Raw genomic sequence first — 19,062 nt, 5'->3', positions numbered from 1 at the left:
GATTCAGTTAAAACTGCCTTTGGCGCCTGTGGGAACAGAATTCCCACCAGGCTGCAGCCTGAGAAGCCAGGCTAGTAACTGTGGAGTTGCAATTGCTGGCTGGAATAGCAGTAAACTAAGGCACAGCCACTGTGCCAAAGTTAAAACAACAGTCATCAGCCTATGCCTTAAGTTTAATGACCAACTAATGTCCATGTTTTTAGGAACACAATGACAGTGGGGGCCTTCCATGTTTTGTGCCAATAGAATTTAGCAGAGCAATGACCTATATGTTTTACTGTTTGCAGGTTAGATGCCTCAAAATTCACTATTTTTCCTCCCAGGGAAAATTTCCTCCTCCTTCCTGTCAAATGATAATCCTTCATTCTTGGTCTTTCTCATGTCCTTTGCTTATAAGGCTAAACCATCTCCCCAGTTACTGTTCTCACTGTCACAAGAACCCAAGGTTCTTACTGTTCTTTGCATTCTGGCTTTCCATAAGCACCAACTGAGATGATCTAGACTTCCTTCTTATTCTTTGTATCTATAACAGATACACTGAGTGCCTTTCCCTCCTTTGAAACAGAGGCCTCTTCTCTACCAATTCTGCCTTCTCAGCATGTGGGAAACAGAAGTGCACAAGAATCCCACAACATAAGAAAGGTCTGTGAAGAGTCTTACCAAGCCAACCCAGCACAATGAAAAAAGTCTAAATGCCTTTATAATCAGACAGAAACATACCTCAGGTCTCTAATCAGAACAAGGAATAACATTCAACCTGACTTTAATGTCATGGAATACACCAGCTATGCAGTGATCTCATAAGGAAATGATAGGAACTTAAGGTTAGAAATCAATAAACTAATTCATGATTTACCTTACAAAGCAAACCATTTTCATCTATAAAGCAATTCTATTTGGGCAATATGCAAAACACACACACACACGTTTTAATAAATAAACAAACAACTGTACTTACGTGTTAGATGAAAAATCCCATCACAGGCACTAATATGAGATAAAAAGGCATTCCCCAAGCCCTGCCCATTGTGAGCTCCTTTCACAAGGCCAGCAATATCCACTACATTTAGGAAAGCAGGAATCTTGCTGAAATATAAAAGATAATTATAAAGAACCTGATTATCAACCAACTGACTTCTCCAAACAATTCACATACATTAACTACTTGCTTCTTGGAACAAAGTTTAGAAAACAAATAACATGATGAATTAATAGCCCCCCCCCCAAATAAACAAACTTTCTGTACTCTGTGACTTTTTTTTAGTTTTTATTACATTGTTATTTTGTGCATGTGTGTACATGTGCCATAGCTCATTTGTGGGGGTCAGAGGACAAATTGCAAGAGTCAGTCCTTTCCTTCCCTCATGTGGGTCCTAGGGATCAAATTTAGGTCATCAGTCTTAATGGCAACCTCCTTCACCTACTGAGCCATCTTGTGTTCAAGATTGCATGGCAAGCATCTTACCCACAGAGCCATCGGCACAGCCTATATTAAGACTTTATGACCTAGGAAGATGAGGAGGGAAACTATTGCTATCTCTGAAATTAAAACTCCAATGTGTAACATTACTAAAAGTTCTGTGGACATACCAAGTACCAAAATCAACCAGGCAGCTAGATATGCTTGGGATTCCACAGAATCCAGGGTTAGAAATAGAAACTTTGTGATTACCAGCACTTCAAAATAGTAAATAAAACTGTTTTGTGAATGAGTGTAATACTGAGTGAAAAGCTAAAAAGAAAACCAAATTTTCAGTAATAATACTAAATATGCTATATATGCACTTAGTACTTAAAAATATATAATAGAAATGATAGTCTCAATATGTTTTTAACCTACAAAGTTATTTTTATTTATGTATTTTATCTTTAATTAGACAAAATGAAACCTTATTAAGGAGAAAATGGGGTAATACAGCGTAGGTCATTGAAACAGAAAGCAGATATATAGTGAGGAGTGATGGTGCCCTCACCTGTGATAAAACAGGTATGTCTACACTGAGAGGTATGTCCTTCTTACTCTATTCTCAATGTGCACACTCAAGCACAGGACATGGGATTTACTAGAGTATTAATAACTTTCTATATTTATTTCTGAATGTATATTATAGGCCATCAGGTCTCTCTAACCATGCCTAACACTGCAGAGTTCACACTGGCTTTCTCCTTATCTGTACCTGCCCCTCTCTTCTTTCTCTGACACTGATCTGATATTCCTATGATGCTCAATATATTTGCTCCTTTGCTGGCCCTTCTTTATTATCACTCTCTTGACTCCATCAGGTTACTGTCTAATTTGCAGCCCCTCCTGTTTGTGAGGCTGTGCTCCTGCCAACAGGCAGTCCTTGTAGAGGTCCAGCTGCCACTGTATGGTCATGTGATGTTGCTGAAAAGTTCAAGACACAATAAATCTTTTGAATTTCAAATCTGTTGAAGTTTTAGGTAGTAAGAAAATGAATTCCTCAAAAGTTTCTATGTTTTCCTTTAATAAAAGCAATCGATTAAAGGCTCTTATGGAAATAAAGAGACTGAAAGGAAGCCTTTCTTCTGAAGTTTATAAGGTCAAATACAACTTGTACAAAAACATGACAGCAGAATTAACAATACAGTTAGAACTAGATGTGGTGGCCCATGCCTGCAATCCCAGAACCCAGGAGGCAGAGGCAAACAGATCTCTGTAAATTTGAGGTCAACCTGGTCTACATAGTAAGTTCTAGGCTAGTCAAAGCTGCACAGTGAGACCCTGCCTCAAAAACAAAACAAAATAAAAACAGTATTATGTATTACAGGTTGTATAAGCTCACATTTAACCAATCACAGATCAAAAATACTCACAAGAAAGAAAGCATTCCTACAATGAGTATGCAGATTTTTCTTGTCATTATTCCCTAAACAATACAGTGCATAACATTTAAATTCACTGTATAGAGACAATTTGCAAAGATTATATAAATGAAATGATTACAGCATTGTAGGTGAGCAACTTTGGACTCAATCCCCTATTCATGGGTACCAAAGAACAACTACACAGTTTAAAAAAAAAAAAATCACTTTAGTCAGTTGTAGTATTGTATGTCAGTAATCCCAGTACTGTAATCCTAGGCTGAGGAAAAAAAAAAAACCTAAGGGTTCTAGGCCAGCCTGGGCTACCTAGTTAACCTTGCGTTAATAAACACACAAAAACAGACAAACAAACAAACAAACAAATCACTAAAACTTCCACTACCCAGAAATAACCACCAATAAATTTTATGACATTCATTATATACCTTTTCCTTGCAAAATATATGCATGCAAATCTTTATAATACTACTTGAGATCATATAACATAAGCTAATTTCTCCCTCTAGTTCACAATCTCAGAATAACTGCATTAACATAGAAAATCCTTTCTTCTTCTATTTTCTAGTCTTTTGGCTTTTATATTCATCCAAAGTAATGTTACATTAATTTTCAAAGAAACTTGATTATGAACATATCAAACACATATTTACCCCATCTAAGAGCAAATAAATAATTACATAATGTATTTCTTACCTTGCTGGTTTGTGATACTGGCAAAGGAAGTCAAACCTCTCATCTGGCACAGGCACTCTACTTTCATTAGGGTCAATAGTGCAGAATGGGAAGTTCTCTGCAGAAGCTTGACTATTGGTTAATACATTGAAGAAGGTGGACTTCCTAAAATAAAGGAAAGACTTTCAATTCTTGAACTGCTAAGAAAAACACATCTGGTGTTAATTTCAGAGTTCAATATTTACAAGGACAAACTGGGAAGGGGAAGAAACATTTTTACTAACAAAATATCTAATTTGATATATAATTTATAATTAGATTATATTCCCTATTTCAGTCTATTGGAATTTGAAAACAGTGTTCCCAAAGAACCTTTGTTACAGAAGATAGCTGGAACTTCATAGACTATCACAAAACATATTCTTCTCATAATGTACCCCATAATGCCAATATCATTTCACCTATATCTAATACGACCTTCTGTAACATGACATACTGAAAGCTGGCACAACTGTTCCCAAAGCATCCCAAAACAAGGAGTGGCTGCTATCTGCAAAGAAATGGGAGGTCAGACTTCACACTAACTTCTGTTACTACACAAGGATTACCAATAAGCCTCAAACTACAAATTATGAAAGTAAAAATGCAAATTTTATGCTATATGATTTATATCAAGATAAAAAGTGCATTCATATGGAATACACTAGTCACTAATTTTCCAATTATCTGATTTATAGCAAGTGATTAAGTGCTCAGAGGATGATGCCGACCCACAGTAACACCAGTCACGTTTGTAAAACACAAGCACTAAAATCTGAAACAAAGTGAGACATTTCAGTAAGGGCTTGAACTGGCTGACTGGCTTGGACAACTGTCCAAACTCCCACCAGCAAGAGACAGCAGAGACCTCACTACAATGAGGTCCAGACCTCCCTTGCTCCAGACTGAGGGCACAAGAAATTAAAAATGAGAATTATTGTTATACAGTGTTTTTGGTTTTAACCCTAAGAATTGAGGAAGTGGCTAAAGATTAGTTGGTAATTATAAGGCCAGCATTTACAAACTCTGGTTAGATGTAATTATGTAAAAATGTTTGCATATGGAGTAAATTTGATAACAAAGAGTACACAAAAAGTATAATAATTGTGTTACTATGGGAAATTAAAAATAATTATTTTCCCTTCCCCCAAAAAAAAAATTTTAAGGAGGAACTATCTCTCAGATAAGGTCTAATTAGCTTATATTCATCAGGGGGGAAAATCAAACTTAACCACAGCACATCTGATTAGACTTTTAAACCAAGGAACCAGTCCTTTTTCATTTAGTTTTGAAAACCCTATAAAAATGTGATGAACAAAAAGCAACAAGGTTAACCTTAGTGCTACTAGTGAGTACATTTTAACAAGATACTGAACTAACTGCCTCTACCTATCAGTCTTTAAACACTGAACTTACATCACACTGAGACTAAACCTTCAGTGCTAAAAAGGCACATAAATCACTGCTGGTTGGAATACCACTAGTCCAATCAGCAGCTTTTGAATGCATCAGAGGGTAAAGGTGGGCATTATCAAGCCTCTTCTAAGATCCACCATTATACCCAGATACATGGTATAAAGGCAGGTTTTAGAAACTTGGGGTAGATTCACGCTCAGCTAACAAACCACAAACTAATGATGGCTGCTGTAGGATTTATAGTGGCAACTCATAACAACCTAATATGTAGGGAGCAGAGGAAGCCATGAATGAATGTGTATCATTGACACCCACACAGCCATGATAAAGATCAAGGCCCTAGGCCTACAGAGCACTTAAGAAAGCTGGTTCCTATACAGACCAGGCTCCACAGGACAGCAAAACTTTTCTTGGGGGTGATCCAAGTGTAACAGAATGACCACTGTGTACTAAAACTAGCAACTGCATCTTCCTCTTGGTGACTGTGTTGTTCTTTTGCTGCGCAGCTAATGCCTAAGAAACACAAACATGAGACTCAGGGCCCATGTGGAGTTTATTGAGAGAAGGGAGAGAAAGAGGGGGTAGCTGGTGGCCAACCGAAAGCAGGAGAAAGAGAGACAGAGAGAGAGAGAGAGAGAGAGAGAGAACAGGGGGGGGCAGAGAGAGAGCAAGAGGGGGCAAGAGGGGGAGCAAGAGAGGAACCAGAGAGAGATGCACACTAGGCGTGCTTGCTTTAAAGGGGGGGGGAGGGGGCTTGCGCATGCTTAACTGAGTCCTCTGGCAGCCAGGTAAAGCTTGAGCTGCCAGGCATCCTGCCCATCGTCGGGGGCAGGAGTCAGCTGGCTGCCTACATGAGTCTGTCAACAGACTGCCTACATGAGACCCCCTCACCCTGTGCTGAGATTTCAGGTTATAGCAGTAGAAGTATGGCTCCATCAGAGCACACAACCCACCTGTTGTCTCCATGTCTGTCCTTTACTAAAAACAATCCAAAGTCTCTTATGGAAATAAGGATACTGAAAGGAATCCTACCTTCTAAAGTTTATAAGCTCAAAAATACAACTTGTATGAAAACACACCAGAACTAAGAACACAGTTAGAACCAGATGTGGTGGTCCATGCCTGTAGAGACAGTCTGTAGGCACCTCTCCTCTCAAATAAGCCCCCTTGCCTGGAGACTTCTCTAAACCTTGCAGCTGACCCAGATTTCCTCTTTCCTACAGACCTGCTCACCAGTTCCTATCCCTTTGTGGCAGCCACCTTCATCTAGAAACACTTTCTACCTGGGGTCCCCAGAAGCCAAACACCTGACCTGGACTCTGGTCAGTGTCTAGCTCATCCATCATCAGAAAAGCTTCCTCTTGCAGTAGATGGGAAGAAATAAAGAGACCCTCAACTGGACAATGTGCACAGTGGCAGCACTTTGAAATCAGTCTTAAATGGAATATCTTCATCATATCCCTTCCCCTCAAGACTAAGGATCTATGCAAAAGAGAAGAAAAAAAAAAATTTAAGAGCCAGGAGGATGGAAGACACCAAGGAAACAGATACACACATCACTTCCCAGAAACCGTGGAAGCAAGCTCAGGGCCTACACAGGTCTAAGCCACATGGAGTCCTAGTGCTAAGGGAAAGTAGACATAACCCAGAAGCTATCTTCAAGTGCCAACTGCTCAAAAAGTTTTCTTCAATAGAGTCTCACTGGGTATAAAAAGCACACTTAAGAAAGGCTCACACAAAAGAAACTCAATGGTATTTTTGGAGAGTTTTGTCTCATAATGCTTTATGTGGGCATTTTTTTTTTTTTCTAAAACCTCACTGGTCTCTTGCTTATATATTATGGTTGCTGATTTTGTTCTGATGGTGTGTGTGTGTGTGTGCATGTGTGTATATGTGCCTTTTCTTTGGCTTTTTTATGTTTGTTTTGTTTTATTCTGGTTTGTTTTATTAGTCTGTTTTTTCTCTTAAGAATGCAAGAGAAGAATTGGAATTGGATGGGTGAGGAGGTGGGGAGAATTTCGGAGAAGATAGGAGGGAAAACAGAGATCAGAATATATTATATGGGAAAAATTTATTTTCAACAACAAGAAAGAAGTAGAAATCAACTAAGACAGACACCCTCCCCACATCAACTTCTGGCACACACACACTATGAGAATAAATGAAACATATATTAGGGCCTACTTGAAAGCGCTCCCAACAGCTAAAAACAAAGCAATAGCAATTTGAGCAGCAAAATTAAGAGATAGTAATGGATTATAATCCAAAGAATAAAATAAGCCTCATTAATACTGAATAGAACTACACAAATAATTTAATAAATAATTCAATATACAAGTATTTTAAAGAATATTAGAGGAAGGGACAGGGAAGTGGGATATTCATAAAAATAAGGCAAGCTGGGTGTGGTGGCTCATACATTTAATCCCAGCACTCAGAGCTTTATCTCTATGATATGAGTTCAAGGCCAGCCTTATCTACATGGTAAGACCCTGTCTCAAAAAAACAAACAAATAAAATAAAGCAACTATCACTGAATCCCTAGTATTTAAAATTATACATATATATTAAGTTTCATGTACATAATAAATATATACACACATTTAAAACATGTGCCAACTTGTGGGAGTTGGCTCTTCTACCCACCATGTGGGTCCAGGGGCTTGAATTCAGGTCATCAGGCTTAGTGGAATCATTCTTGACTGTGTTAGCTCTTTTAAATGAAAATACTGTGATCACCCATATTTGCAGCCTACAAATACCTTCCTCAGAGTTCCTTTACAAAATCAAGAATGGGGCTAGAGGGATAGCTCAGCAGGTAAGAGCACAAGACAGCTCTGCTCTTGCAAGGACCTGAGTTTGGTCTCCAACACCCATTAGGAAGGGTCACAATCACCTGTAAGTCCCGTCTGTACAAGGGGAACCTGATGCTTCCAGCCACATACATACACAAGTGATTTTTTTTTTAATCTAAAAAATAAATCAAGAGGGGAACCGGCTAGAAGGCAAAAGTTGTAGGCATACTAACAAACAATTCCCTGAAACATCAACCAAGCAAGAGAATTACTTTCCTGGAGTAGCTCTGCAGTATTTGAACAGAGGATACTACATGTCTCCTAAATTCCACTCTCATCGCAGGTGTGTGCACGTGCGCATTGTGTGTGTGTGCTTTGTGTGTGTGTGTGTGTGTGTTAAAATATGGACTACATTTCCTAACCTTCCTTGCAACCTAACCTTGACTACATCTGGAAAAAGCAAGGTAGTGGCAGTATGCTACGCAATTTAAAGGAAAATACTGATAAATTATTTGGGCCTTTGACACTTTGGGTAATCAGCTGTCTGAAGCCACAATCCTAGGGACTACTAAGATATGAGTCAAAAAGAACCTGGGTTCCCTAAGGCTATCAGAAAGAAGGTCCACTATAACTAAAGCAACAAATCTTGACTGCAAAACACACCTTTACACAATAAACTCTTTAAGCCATGGTTACATGGTATAGTCTACATCCATGACTCAATCTAATGCCATGCAAGAAGAGCTATCCCTGATAGCTACTAGACTACTGAGTAGATCCCACGTGCTTCTAAGCCTTACACTCATAATAACATACCAGTCTAACAAGAGGCCATTTACAAAGCACCCTGAGGGACGAAACAGTAGGACAGAACTAGAAACTATGCCCATACTCTTAACATCATACTCTTTCTTCTTCATTAAAAGCAGCATTAAAACATGTTTCTTTATCACTAAGCCTACATACAGCTATCAATGGGGGGAAATTATCCCATTCACAAATAATTACTACCTTCCACAAATAATTATTGGGTGTTCACTATGTTACTAACACCAATCTAGTCACTAGAACTATGTCAATAAACAGGAACAACACAATCTCTTCCTAATGGGATTGAAAGTCTACTTAGAGATGGCAAACAGCTAGTTCAATTAAATAATATGTATAAAACACTCAGAACAGAGACTTGTACATAGTAAATGTTCAATAAATGTCAGATTAGCTTTCTGGACAAAGAGAGTTATTCCTGTAGTCCAGCATTCAATAGGCTGGACTCCTGGGAACTCAAGGACTGCCTAGACTACAGAGTAAATTCTAAATTAGCATGGGCTACAGAATGAGACCTTGTTACAAATGATATGAAATGATATGATATGATATGATAAGATATGATATGTGATACAAAAATCAGCCTGGTTCAGTGGTGCAGCAGCTAAGAAGGCAGAGGCAGAAGGATCTCTGTGAATTCAAAACCAACCTGGTCTACATAGTGAGTTCCAGGACAGCCAAAATTGCATAATGAGATCCTCTCATGAAAACAAAAACTAACAAGGAAACCAACAACAACAATAACAAAAAAAGCTTAGCTATAAATATAACCTCTTAGTTACTAGTAATTAGCTTTAAAGATATATACTAAAAAAGCAAGCATTCTTAACTAACTCTCTAAATATCAAGAGATTCTTTAGGTAGTTTCTATCTTGGATAGTTTTATGCCAACTTATCCCAAGTGGAGTCATCTGAGAAGAGGGGACCTCAATTGAGAAATGGCCTCTATAATATTAACTGTAAGCAAGCCTGTACGGCATTTTCTTATAGAGGAGAGCCACCCAATTATGGGTGGGGATACCCCTGGGCAGATAGTCCTGGGTTCTATAAGAAACCAGGCTGAACAAGCTATGGAGAGCAAGTTGGTAGGCAGTACTCCTGCATGGTCTCTGCATCAGTTCCTGCCTCCAGGTTCCTACCTTGGCTTCTATCAGTGGACTGTGATTCAGAATGTGTAAGCCAAGTAAACCCTTTCCTTCTCAAGTCACTTTTGATAATGGTGTTTTACCACTGCAGCAATAACCTTAACCAAAACTATTTCTACATGGAATGTCCTTATTTCCACTAGCAGATCATCCTAAATTAAACTACCCTGGTTGGGTGTGGTGGCACATGCCTTTGATCCCAGCACTTCAGAGGCAGAGGCAAGTGGATCTTTGCGAGTTCAAGTCCAGTCTGGATTAAAGATCAAGTTTCAGGGCAGCCAGGGCTACACAGAGAAACCCTTTCTCAAAAATAGAAGATGAAAAGAAAAGAAATAAAAATCATCCAGGTCAAGTTCATGTCGCTGAGCTCCATGTGGACCTACCTATATCACCCAAGTTCTTATCCTCCTGAAGACTGGCTGTTCTCTTCTTCAATTGCTTAAAATAATCCAGATTTATGTTCCATACAGTGAACCCTACCTGATACTGCTTAATGGAAAGTTCATTCCATAAAAAGAAATTTTACAACCAAGCACAAATGCCAAAATTGAGTAAACTATCACTTAAAGACAAAAGAATTTTCACATAAGCCTTGAGTTAAATTAAATCTTCAGGACTTCCCTATCAAAGCTGAATAAATTCAAGTCAGCAAGATGGCTCAGCAGGGAAAGGTGCCTGCCACCAAGCCTGAGGACCTAAATCCAACCCCCTAAAGTCACATGGTGGAAGAGCCAACCCACAAGTTGTCCTCTAATCCCCAATGTTTGTGTCCTCACCCACAAACAAAATAAATAAAAATGTAATTCCAATATTTTAAGTAAAATTTTACTGTAAGTAGAACATACCTCAATAAAACTAAAAAGACTATTTTGAAGTTGAAAGCATAAATTACACTGACTGAATAATAAAATCTTTTAGGTTATTTTCTCATATGATTATACTCTATATCCCCTAAAAGAAACTTACATTTAAAAAAACACTTAAGATCTTAAGATTGCCCTTTTCAATTAGTCCTATTTAAAGTCAAGATGCTCTGACTACAGTGATTCTAAAGAGATGAATGCTAATATCTAAAAACCTTTCTTATTGGAGCAAAAAATGCACTGCAAACATTATAATCATATTTGCTTTCAAATGTACTGGCAGTACCCTACAGTACCTGGCTTGATTACTTGTTTTGCTGTATTTCCACTCTTTATTTATTATTACTTTACAAGTAGACTTTAGCACAGCAGGAAACCCCTTCAAAATATAACCTGTTCTACAAGAGATTGAAACTAGGACAACCATATTTGTACATGTTTTTACATTACAAGAATCTAAGAACTGGGGAACTTGAGCGTACCATGTGCCATTCACTGAGGATTCTAACAGGAGTTCCAAGGAGCACATAGAACAACATAGCTGTTCTCTATGTCACCAATCTAAAGACCTAGAGCACATCCCCAAATGCCCTAGTGATCTTCACAAATCCATGATGTATTTATTACTCTAATCACTTTTTTTGTTTCATTTTTTGTTTTTGTTTTTTGTTTTGAGACAGGGTCTCTGGCTGTCCTGGAACTCACTCTGTGGATCAGGCTGACCTCCAACCAGGAGATCTACCTGCCTCTGTCTCCTGAGTGCTGGGATTAAAGGCATGTACCACCACCACCTAGTTTACCCTAATCACTTTTAATATGTGTGAGTGTTTGTTTCTGAGACAAGATCTCTCTATGGCCCAGACTGACCTTAATCTCACAGTAATGCTTTTGTATTAGCCTCTTAAGTGCTAGGATGAAGATGTGAACCACCGTGCTTGGCTAAGATAGTTTATATAATGAAGAGCAGACACTGAACATTTAAGCTACATGTTCAAAGAACTTATGATAAACCCATGCACATCTTCTATCACTGCCTTATGTGCAAATATATGGTATATAAGGTTACCTTTAATTTTGAAAATTCAGTAGTTTATTCTCATAATTCCCAAGTTCAAACACTTTTTTGTGTACCCACATGTGTGTGGCATGCATTTGTATGTTCAAATGTGTGTAGACAAGTTCAGGTGTGTATAAGGCAGCCTGATGCTGACATCAAGTGTCTTCCTGAGTGCCTGCCACCTTAATGACTGAGGCAGGGTCAAAACTGCCTAGTCACCATTTTGACTAGACTGGCTAGCCAGCTTCCTCTGCCTTCAAACATGCAGGAACAGAAACTCTTTACCTGCTTTCCAAAAGCATTCACAAAGTACTTACCTCTTCCCCAGTAAAAAGTCAACCCCAAGACAATCCTTCTCTCAAGAGCTTTATTAAAAAGTTTTAAAACTATCTCCTGAATTATTCTGCTACAAGGTTCCTGGTAGCAGCCTAGGTAGGAGGTTCAATTCCCAGGAAATGCAATACTATGTTTCTCCCAACATTAAAAAAAAAAAAAATAGTGGATTTGCCTCATTGATATTTTAACTCTGCTTGCTTCTTCCTCCTCGGTTAGCAAAACAATATAAGTAACTCAACTCCAATGTGTGCATAAAAACTAAATTAAATAAAACAATTGTAAGTTAAAGCCTGGTTTTATAACAGTAATATTTTGGCCTTTTTTTTTCCATTACAATTTTTATTGCCTTGAGAGTTTCTATTTCTACAACAGGACTCAAAGTTTATAAAATAAAAACACAAAAAGTCCCAATTTTTACTTACCCAACATTTGGCAATCCTACAATACCAATTTTCAGTGAGGTTCCAAATCTTCCAATGATTGGGGGTGGTTTAATTCCATCTCCTGCCTTTTTGGGGGGCATCTAAAATGTCAAAGTAAAGTTTTTAAAGTAACCCTATAAACAAAACACATTTCTTAATATAGAATATATTACTGTGAAATAGAAAATAATTCTATTACTGGGTAAAAGAAAATAAAACATACTGTATATACCAATCCACAACTAAGAGCACAAGCCATTCTGTTTCCAACAAAAGGGGACGGGGTTCTATGAACATATCAGATTCTAATGTTTGTGAAAGTCACCTCTGAGTAGTCCCAGAAAGGCTCTGGCAGCAGAATCAAAGACAATTTAGTTCCAAGCATCCTGGCTGCTGACAACCATTCTTAACCTGTCATATTATATCAAGAAAAGCACTCGGAAGCAGGGGCATGGACACAACTCAATGAAAACTCATTCTGGAAACACTAGCAACCAAGTCACCTCTCACCAATCACTCCTCCATCACCTAGGTAGGACCTGCCTTTCACCTTTCTCCACAATGGCCACTGCTAGGCCTGGAGGTCCTCCTAACCCAGACCTTCCACCGCTGACACCTTGTAAACATCTTCAAAACACATGCTCTACATACACTGGATTGTTCTCAGGTGCTCACCTCACCTCCTTTTAAATTCCACCTCAGAGCTTCAGGTATGCTAAAAAGCAAGGGCTCTCTACCAATAGGCTATTCAGCCCCATTTAAAATACTTTTAACCTTTTGATTGACAAGTCCAAACTTTCTGTCTCTGCTTGTTTGTTCAGGCTCCAAGATCCTCTGTGCAAAATTGGATCCCACTTTAACCCTGCAATAGGAACCAACGATACTGGCAATCTCCAGTCTCAGAAGCTGGAAACTAAAACTGTCCCTGTCTACTGGCTGGCTTGTACCTCCTAGAGCCACGCAGGGGCCCCGCTCCTGAAGTAATATTCCAACCTGTAATCTCAGATCGTGAGGCCAAAGACCTCCCTTCTTAGGGTCTTGACACCTGTTCCGGGCCCAACTCCAGGCCTCCAATGAACAGCTGCATGGGGAGAGAGACTGTCCAGTCCTGAGGCCTACAAGGGGTGGCCCGCGGCCCAGCTGAGCAGGACCCCGTCACACCACCTTCCCCTCCTGACCCCGCACTGGCGTCCCGCCCTGAGGCAAGGCTCTCCCCAAACTGCGGTTAGGGCTGATCTCGTGGCCGCGCGGCCTACTCCGAGGGCGCCTCATTCATCCACACGCCCCACACTGTCCGCTGCCCGGCTGTCCATCCGGGCAGCCCGGCTCCGGCCTGGTGCTAGCCTGCAAGCCACTGGCCTGGGCGCCCGTGTGCTCCCTAGAGACTCACCGTGCAAAGGGCTGACGTTCGCACCGGGAACCGGGCTGCAAATACCCGTGTAGCCGGCAGCCGGAGGTGGGGAGGAAGGCGGAGAGAGCGCAGGCCCGGCCCTCCGCCGAGCCGCACGCACGACGGCAGAGGCGACGGAACGGGCGGGCCGGGGCGGCACCTGTGCGCAGGCCACGCCCCCACGTGGGCCACGCCCATTGGTCCGGGTCCCGGGTCCCCGGGTGGGCGGGGCCTGCGAGGGGGCGGGAACTTAGCCGCTGCACCCGGCTTTCCGCGTCTCAACACGTGGGCTTCAGCAAAGCTTCCGGGTTTCCTTCCGCTCGGACGCTCCCGCTCCTTCATCTGCTCCACCTCGTTTTCCCCTGACCCACTGAGCCGAGACCCGCCCTCCGTCACCTGCATGGCGCTGCTCCACTCCGTTTTCCAATAACTTTTTTCAGGCGGGCTGACGTTGAGAGGTTGTTAAACTTTCAGGGAAAAATGGACCAAGTAAAACTTAGGATCCAAGGCGCCCCTAGCAACCACAGAAGTATAGAAAACACTTAAAGAATCGCCATATCCTTTCCCACTACCACAGTCACCTTCCTTTTACTCAGGGTAGTTAAGAACAGAGGCCTTTGGAATTTGGATAATTCCTCCTGGTTATAAAATGAGACTGTTGCCATCCATCTGAGGAGGTGATTGTGAGGATAAAATAATATGTTATAAAGTCTCCACACCTGCTGACTACACTATGAACTCCCCTGGAGAAAGTATTTTTATTAGGTTTTCTTCAGTGACCTTCAAATACTTGTTGCAGTGAATGTCCAAAGAAATTACAATTTTTTCAAGCATACCAGCTCTAAATAAAGGAAAGGATGTGAGTTGGTTGCTACCTCCAATTTGCAGATGACAGAATAGTATCAGAAAGGTTAATTTTGATAAAGTTACGTAAACTAGTGACAGAAGACATTTTTCAAACCCTGATCACTGCAAAAATCTTTGTTTATTATTATTATATTTATTATCTATTGTGTGTGTGGATTGACTCGTGCAAGCCACGGGAATTCAAAGCACATCTTGGAGTAGGTTCTCTGCTTCCCCGTTGGGTTTCTGGGGCTCACACTCCGATTTCAAGGCTTGGCAGGCAGCACCTTTTCACACTGAGCCATCTCAGGCTCTAAAACGGTTCTCTTCCTCCGAATCTTCTCGAATAGCAGCTTTACTGTAAGCAGCAACTGAGCCACAGCTGATAGTGAAATAGCACTAAGGTTTTCCTGTCACCCTATGAGAGTGGTCTGAGGAAAGCATTAGCGCTTTCTTTGAATACTGTCAAAGACACAGAAAATGTGTCTTTCGTTTTATTATTCTTTAAAGATTGTTAACTGCGACCGTGTCCTCACTTTATACAGATACTAGTACACTATGCACTCAATCTAGTAGCCTTGTCATCAAACCCAGGTATTTGTAAAATAGATGTCAGTGCATATTTTGTAACCACCATCAATGTAACTCACAAGGACAGCACAAAGTAATTCCTCGATAATACTTTATTGTTCTGTAATAATGAAATTCTATAGCTGAGTTCACAGTGCTCCTTATGAAAACAGAAACCACAAAAAAAAAAAAAAAAAAAAAAAAAACTCAAGAATCCCGAATAGCCCCTCACTCCCTGCAACCGGCCACTCCAATGCCAAGTGAAAATTTCCCCAGAGTGCAGTAGTAGAATCAAATTCAATTCCTCACTGCTTTTTGGACAAATCCAGCGACTTCTCCCACTTTGAGTCTACTCATTCCCTTAATTCACTCAAGTCCTTGAGTCAATTACCCTACTCTCTGTAGCTTTATCTTTCCTCCCAGCTCTTTTGACTGACTTTAAAGTGCCCGGACAAAGCAGATCATACAAATAGACACACAGTGATTCTGGCAATTGACCAGTTGTTGCTATTAACACTTAGTACACAGTGTTAGTACACAACCTGAGGGTCTCAACCTTTTGAGGGTCAAATGGCCCTTCCACAGGGGTTGCATATCAGATATTTGCATCACGATTCATAACTGTAGCAAAAATACCATTATGAAGTTGTAATGAGATATTGTTATGTTTGGGGGTCACCACAACATGAAGAACTGTATTAAAGGGTCAAAGCCTTAAGAAGGTTGAGAACCACTGTAGTAACTGAACTCCATTTCCAACTTACAGTGAAGGGTCAAGAGGTCAACTTTTATTCACAGGAAATACCTAGTTTGCCTAATTTTGATAGTTTCCCTAAGGGCCCATGTGAAGCAGCCAGGTAGATAGGAGCGATACAATTCACAATCGTAACATCCCTGTGTACGGGCCCCCTGTCATAAAGCAGGTAGTTTTGAGAGAAGACCCAAGTGAGTATCTGCTGTTTTACACAATGAAAGAAGAGCCCGTGAAATAAGCAATGGTAACAGTTAAAACTAATGTGACTTTGAATATAAGAGCTGTTGCTAGGACTGTTTGCGCAAAGTAAAGTATAGTACATCTTGGACTTAGTGCATATTACCCCCAGTTTTCAGAATGGGGACTCTTGCCCAAATTGGAGTCAGATTCCTGAGCTCAAGTGATAAACACGTAAGAATCCTGAGTAGCTGGCATTACAGATATAGAGTACCACACCCATCTCCTCTCTTTCTCTTTTGTGACACACTTCACAGGAGAACAGACTAATGTCTGACAAGAATACCTTAATCCCTCTGAGGACAGCATCTCTGGAGACCTAATTACTTTCCATTAGGAAAGTAATTCACCCTGACACAAAGTCATCTCCCTGTTGTACAAAGGAACACACAAGGAAGGGAAATTCGTTTATTCTAGAATAGTCCTTAACTACTCTCATCCCATTGGCAAGAGGTGGGCTTCACAGTAACAAGGGATTGACTAATGTGCACAAAGGGGAAGGCTCAGGAAACAAGTTTGCCAGTCTAACATTAATTAAAAAAATTTTTTTTCTGACTGTTCAAAGGTTTAAAGACTAACAGAATATTTCTGTTTCCACAGGGTTATAGAATCTTCAGGAGGTAGATCCTTGCTGGAGGAAGTGGGCCACTGGGGTTAGGACTTGAGGTTTTGTAGTCTAACCTCATTTCCTGCCTGTTCTCCACTACCTGACTGCTTAGTCAATGTGATAGCCATCTCATGTTTCTCCTACTGTGCTTCCTGGCCCTAAGTCAGACTCTGTACACTAGAAATGTAAGCCAAAGTAAACCCTTCCTTACTTTGCTTCTTGTCAATTACTTTGTTACCACAATAAGAAAAGTAACCATTATAAGAGACAAACATAAACCAAACCATAGCAACCCCTATTGATTAGTCCTGACACAATCCCTTATAAGATATAATAAAAAAACAAAATAGCATTCTTCTCTATTACTTTCATCAAAATTGTCTCTACACGAAGGTTTGCCATATCCAATATCTAGATGTATAACAAATGAAAACTTTAGAATATCTATTTATATTTTGTTGTCCATATGCATTTGTGTTCTTGAACAGGCTCCTACTCCATCCCAGGCAGTGATCTTTCGGGTTATGAAGAACAAGCTGAACACAGTCCTTTGCCTTTGAGGAATATGTGAGTTTGTGTGGAGACAAGTCCTTATGCAGTGAGTGTATGTAATAACAGCCCGGAAATCTCTTCAGATGGGGGGTTGAAGAGATGCCTCAACAGGTGAGAGCACTTGATATTCTTGTAAAAGACCCAAGTTCAGTTCCCAGCACCCATAGGACATAAACACCAGTTCCAAGGGATCCAGAACCCTCATCTAGCCTCCTCAATGATCAAGCACACACACAGTGCACTTACATGCAAGCAAAATACCCATACACATAAAGTAAATAAATCTTTTTTTTTTTTTAATCTACAGATGGGCTGAGCATGGTGGAAGATGCCTTATGAGAATCTCTGTGAATTCAAGACTAGCTTGATGTACATAACCAGCTCTGGGCCAGCCAAGGCTACACAGTAAGAGCCTATCTCAAACAATCAGACAAACAAAAACTGACAGAATGCCTACATAATTTAGCTGCAGTTGATTAATACTAAGGTTAAGATAAGACTCTTTGGTTTTCCCTGACTCAAGATTTTTGATTCTATAGTCCATACTATGATGAGTCATCACCCCTCTCCCTATACTGTCACTGCGACTGGTCATCACGACCTTTCCCTATCCCATCATCACAGCACAGCACTCAGCCCATTAAGAACCAGCAAAGAAGCAGATTTTCCATTTTTATTCTTTCACTTAACAGATCATGACTTTAGAAAGTTGCCCATAAGTGAACTGGCAAAAGAAAACGTTTAGTCACTGTTTCTATTCCAGCCAAGTGCTGGAATAGAATATTCCAGCGTATAGGTGTTTGAAATTTATTTCGTGTCCCAATTTAACCAATTGCTCATAGTATCTGAAAGAATGCAGGTTAGAAGCTAGTAGATCTTTGTTATGCTATTACCACTGTGATTCACAGGTAAAGACATGGCATTCTTAGAAGAAATGTTATTTTCCTGAGGCAACATCAAAATGTACCTGCTAATCCATGGAAGTAACTATGCAATCAGTGTTTGGGGCTAGCCAATGATTTTAGCTGTGAGTAGCAAAAAATATAGTTCAGTAAAAATTTATCCTGCTTCACAAAGTCCAAATAGATAAATAGCGAAGTGCAGAAACAGAATTTCAGGTCTGATAGATTCAATAGTGACACAATTTTCAATTACTCTGATTTCTCCCCCATATCATGGCTTTATGTTGCTGGGTCTTCCTCTGGTCTCATCCTCCAGCTAACAACAAAAAGACTATTGCAGTTCTGGATAACACTAAAATATGGGGAGTAAGAGAGGGAAAGACTTGTCTTCTAGTGGACCTCTTAGGAAAAAAAGGAACTACATCTCCGAAGCCACCAGCAAACATCTTCCATTTCACTGGGCAAAACTGAGTAGATCCTATATAACTCACAGGTGAGGAGTATTTAGAGTATAGATGTGCTAGGTCATGTGATAAGTTAGTCACACATCCCAGGAAGGAAAGCATAAGATAGCACAGTGGAGATGGGCAGATGGTAGATGGGAAAGGGGGAGGGACACGGGGGAGGAGGGAAACAACAGTGGTATATAAAATAAATGGAAAAGGTTATTTAAATAACATAAAAAGAAAAATTTGAAAAAATAAGACAACACAAGATTGCATTGCTCTCTTCAGAATAACATGATTTAAAACTTGGGAATTACTTATTTCTGGAACTTTCTGTTTAA

The 19,062-nt window shown here is 40.1% G+C and overlaps 1 protein-coding gene across 1 annotated transcript in view; it reads right to left on the bottom strand.

Annotated features, from left to right (window-relative positions):
• Ola1 (Obg like ATPase 1) overlaps positions 1-13,974 on the bottom strand; it is a 127,524-nt gene extending 113,550 nt beyond the window's left edge. The window contains exons 1-4 of the mRNA XM_051184469.1: positions 13,808-13,974; positions 12,418-12,518; positions 3,538-3,681; positions 959-1,086 (exon numbers count right to left, since the gene is read on the bottom strand). Coding sequence (XP_051040426.1) covers positions 959-1,086; positions 3,538-3,681; positions 12,418-12,518 — 373 coding nt within the window. The 5' untranslated portion in view covers positions 13,808-13,974. The remainder of the gene's footprint in view (positions 1-958; positions 1,087-3,537; positions 3,682-12,417; positions 12,519-13,807) is intronic.
• Between the last annotated feature and the right edge of the window lie 5,088 nt (positions 13,975-19,062).

This window comes from Phodopus roborovskii, unplaced genomic scaffold (assembly GCF_943737965.1).
Source record: "Phodopus roborovskii unplaced genomic scaffold, PHOROB, whole genome shotgun sequence".
Taxonomy (NCBI): Eukaryota; Metazoa; Chordata; class Mammalia; order Rodentia; family Cricetidae; genus Phodopus; species Phodopus roborovskii.
The sequence above is the reverse complement of the archived record's forward strand: the minus strand, read 5'-3'. Positions and strand labels throughout refer to the sequence as shown.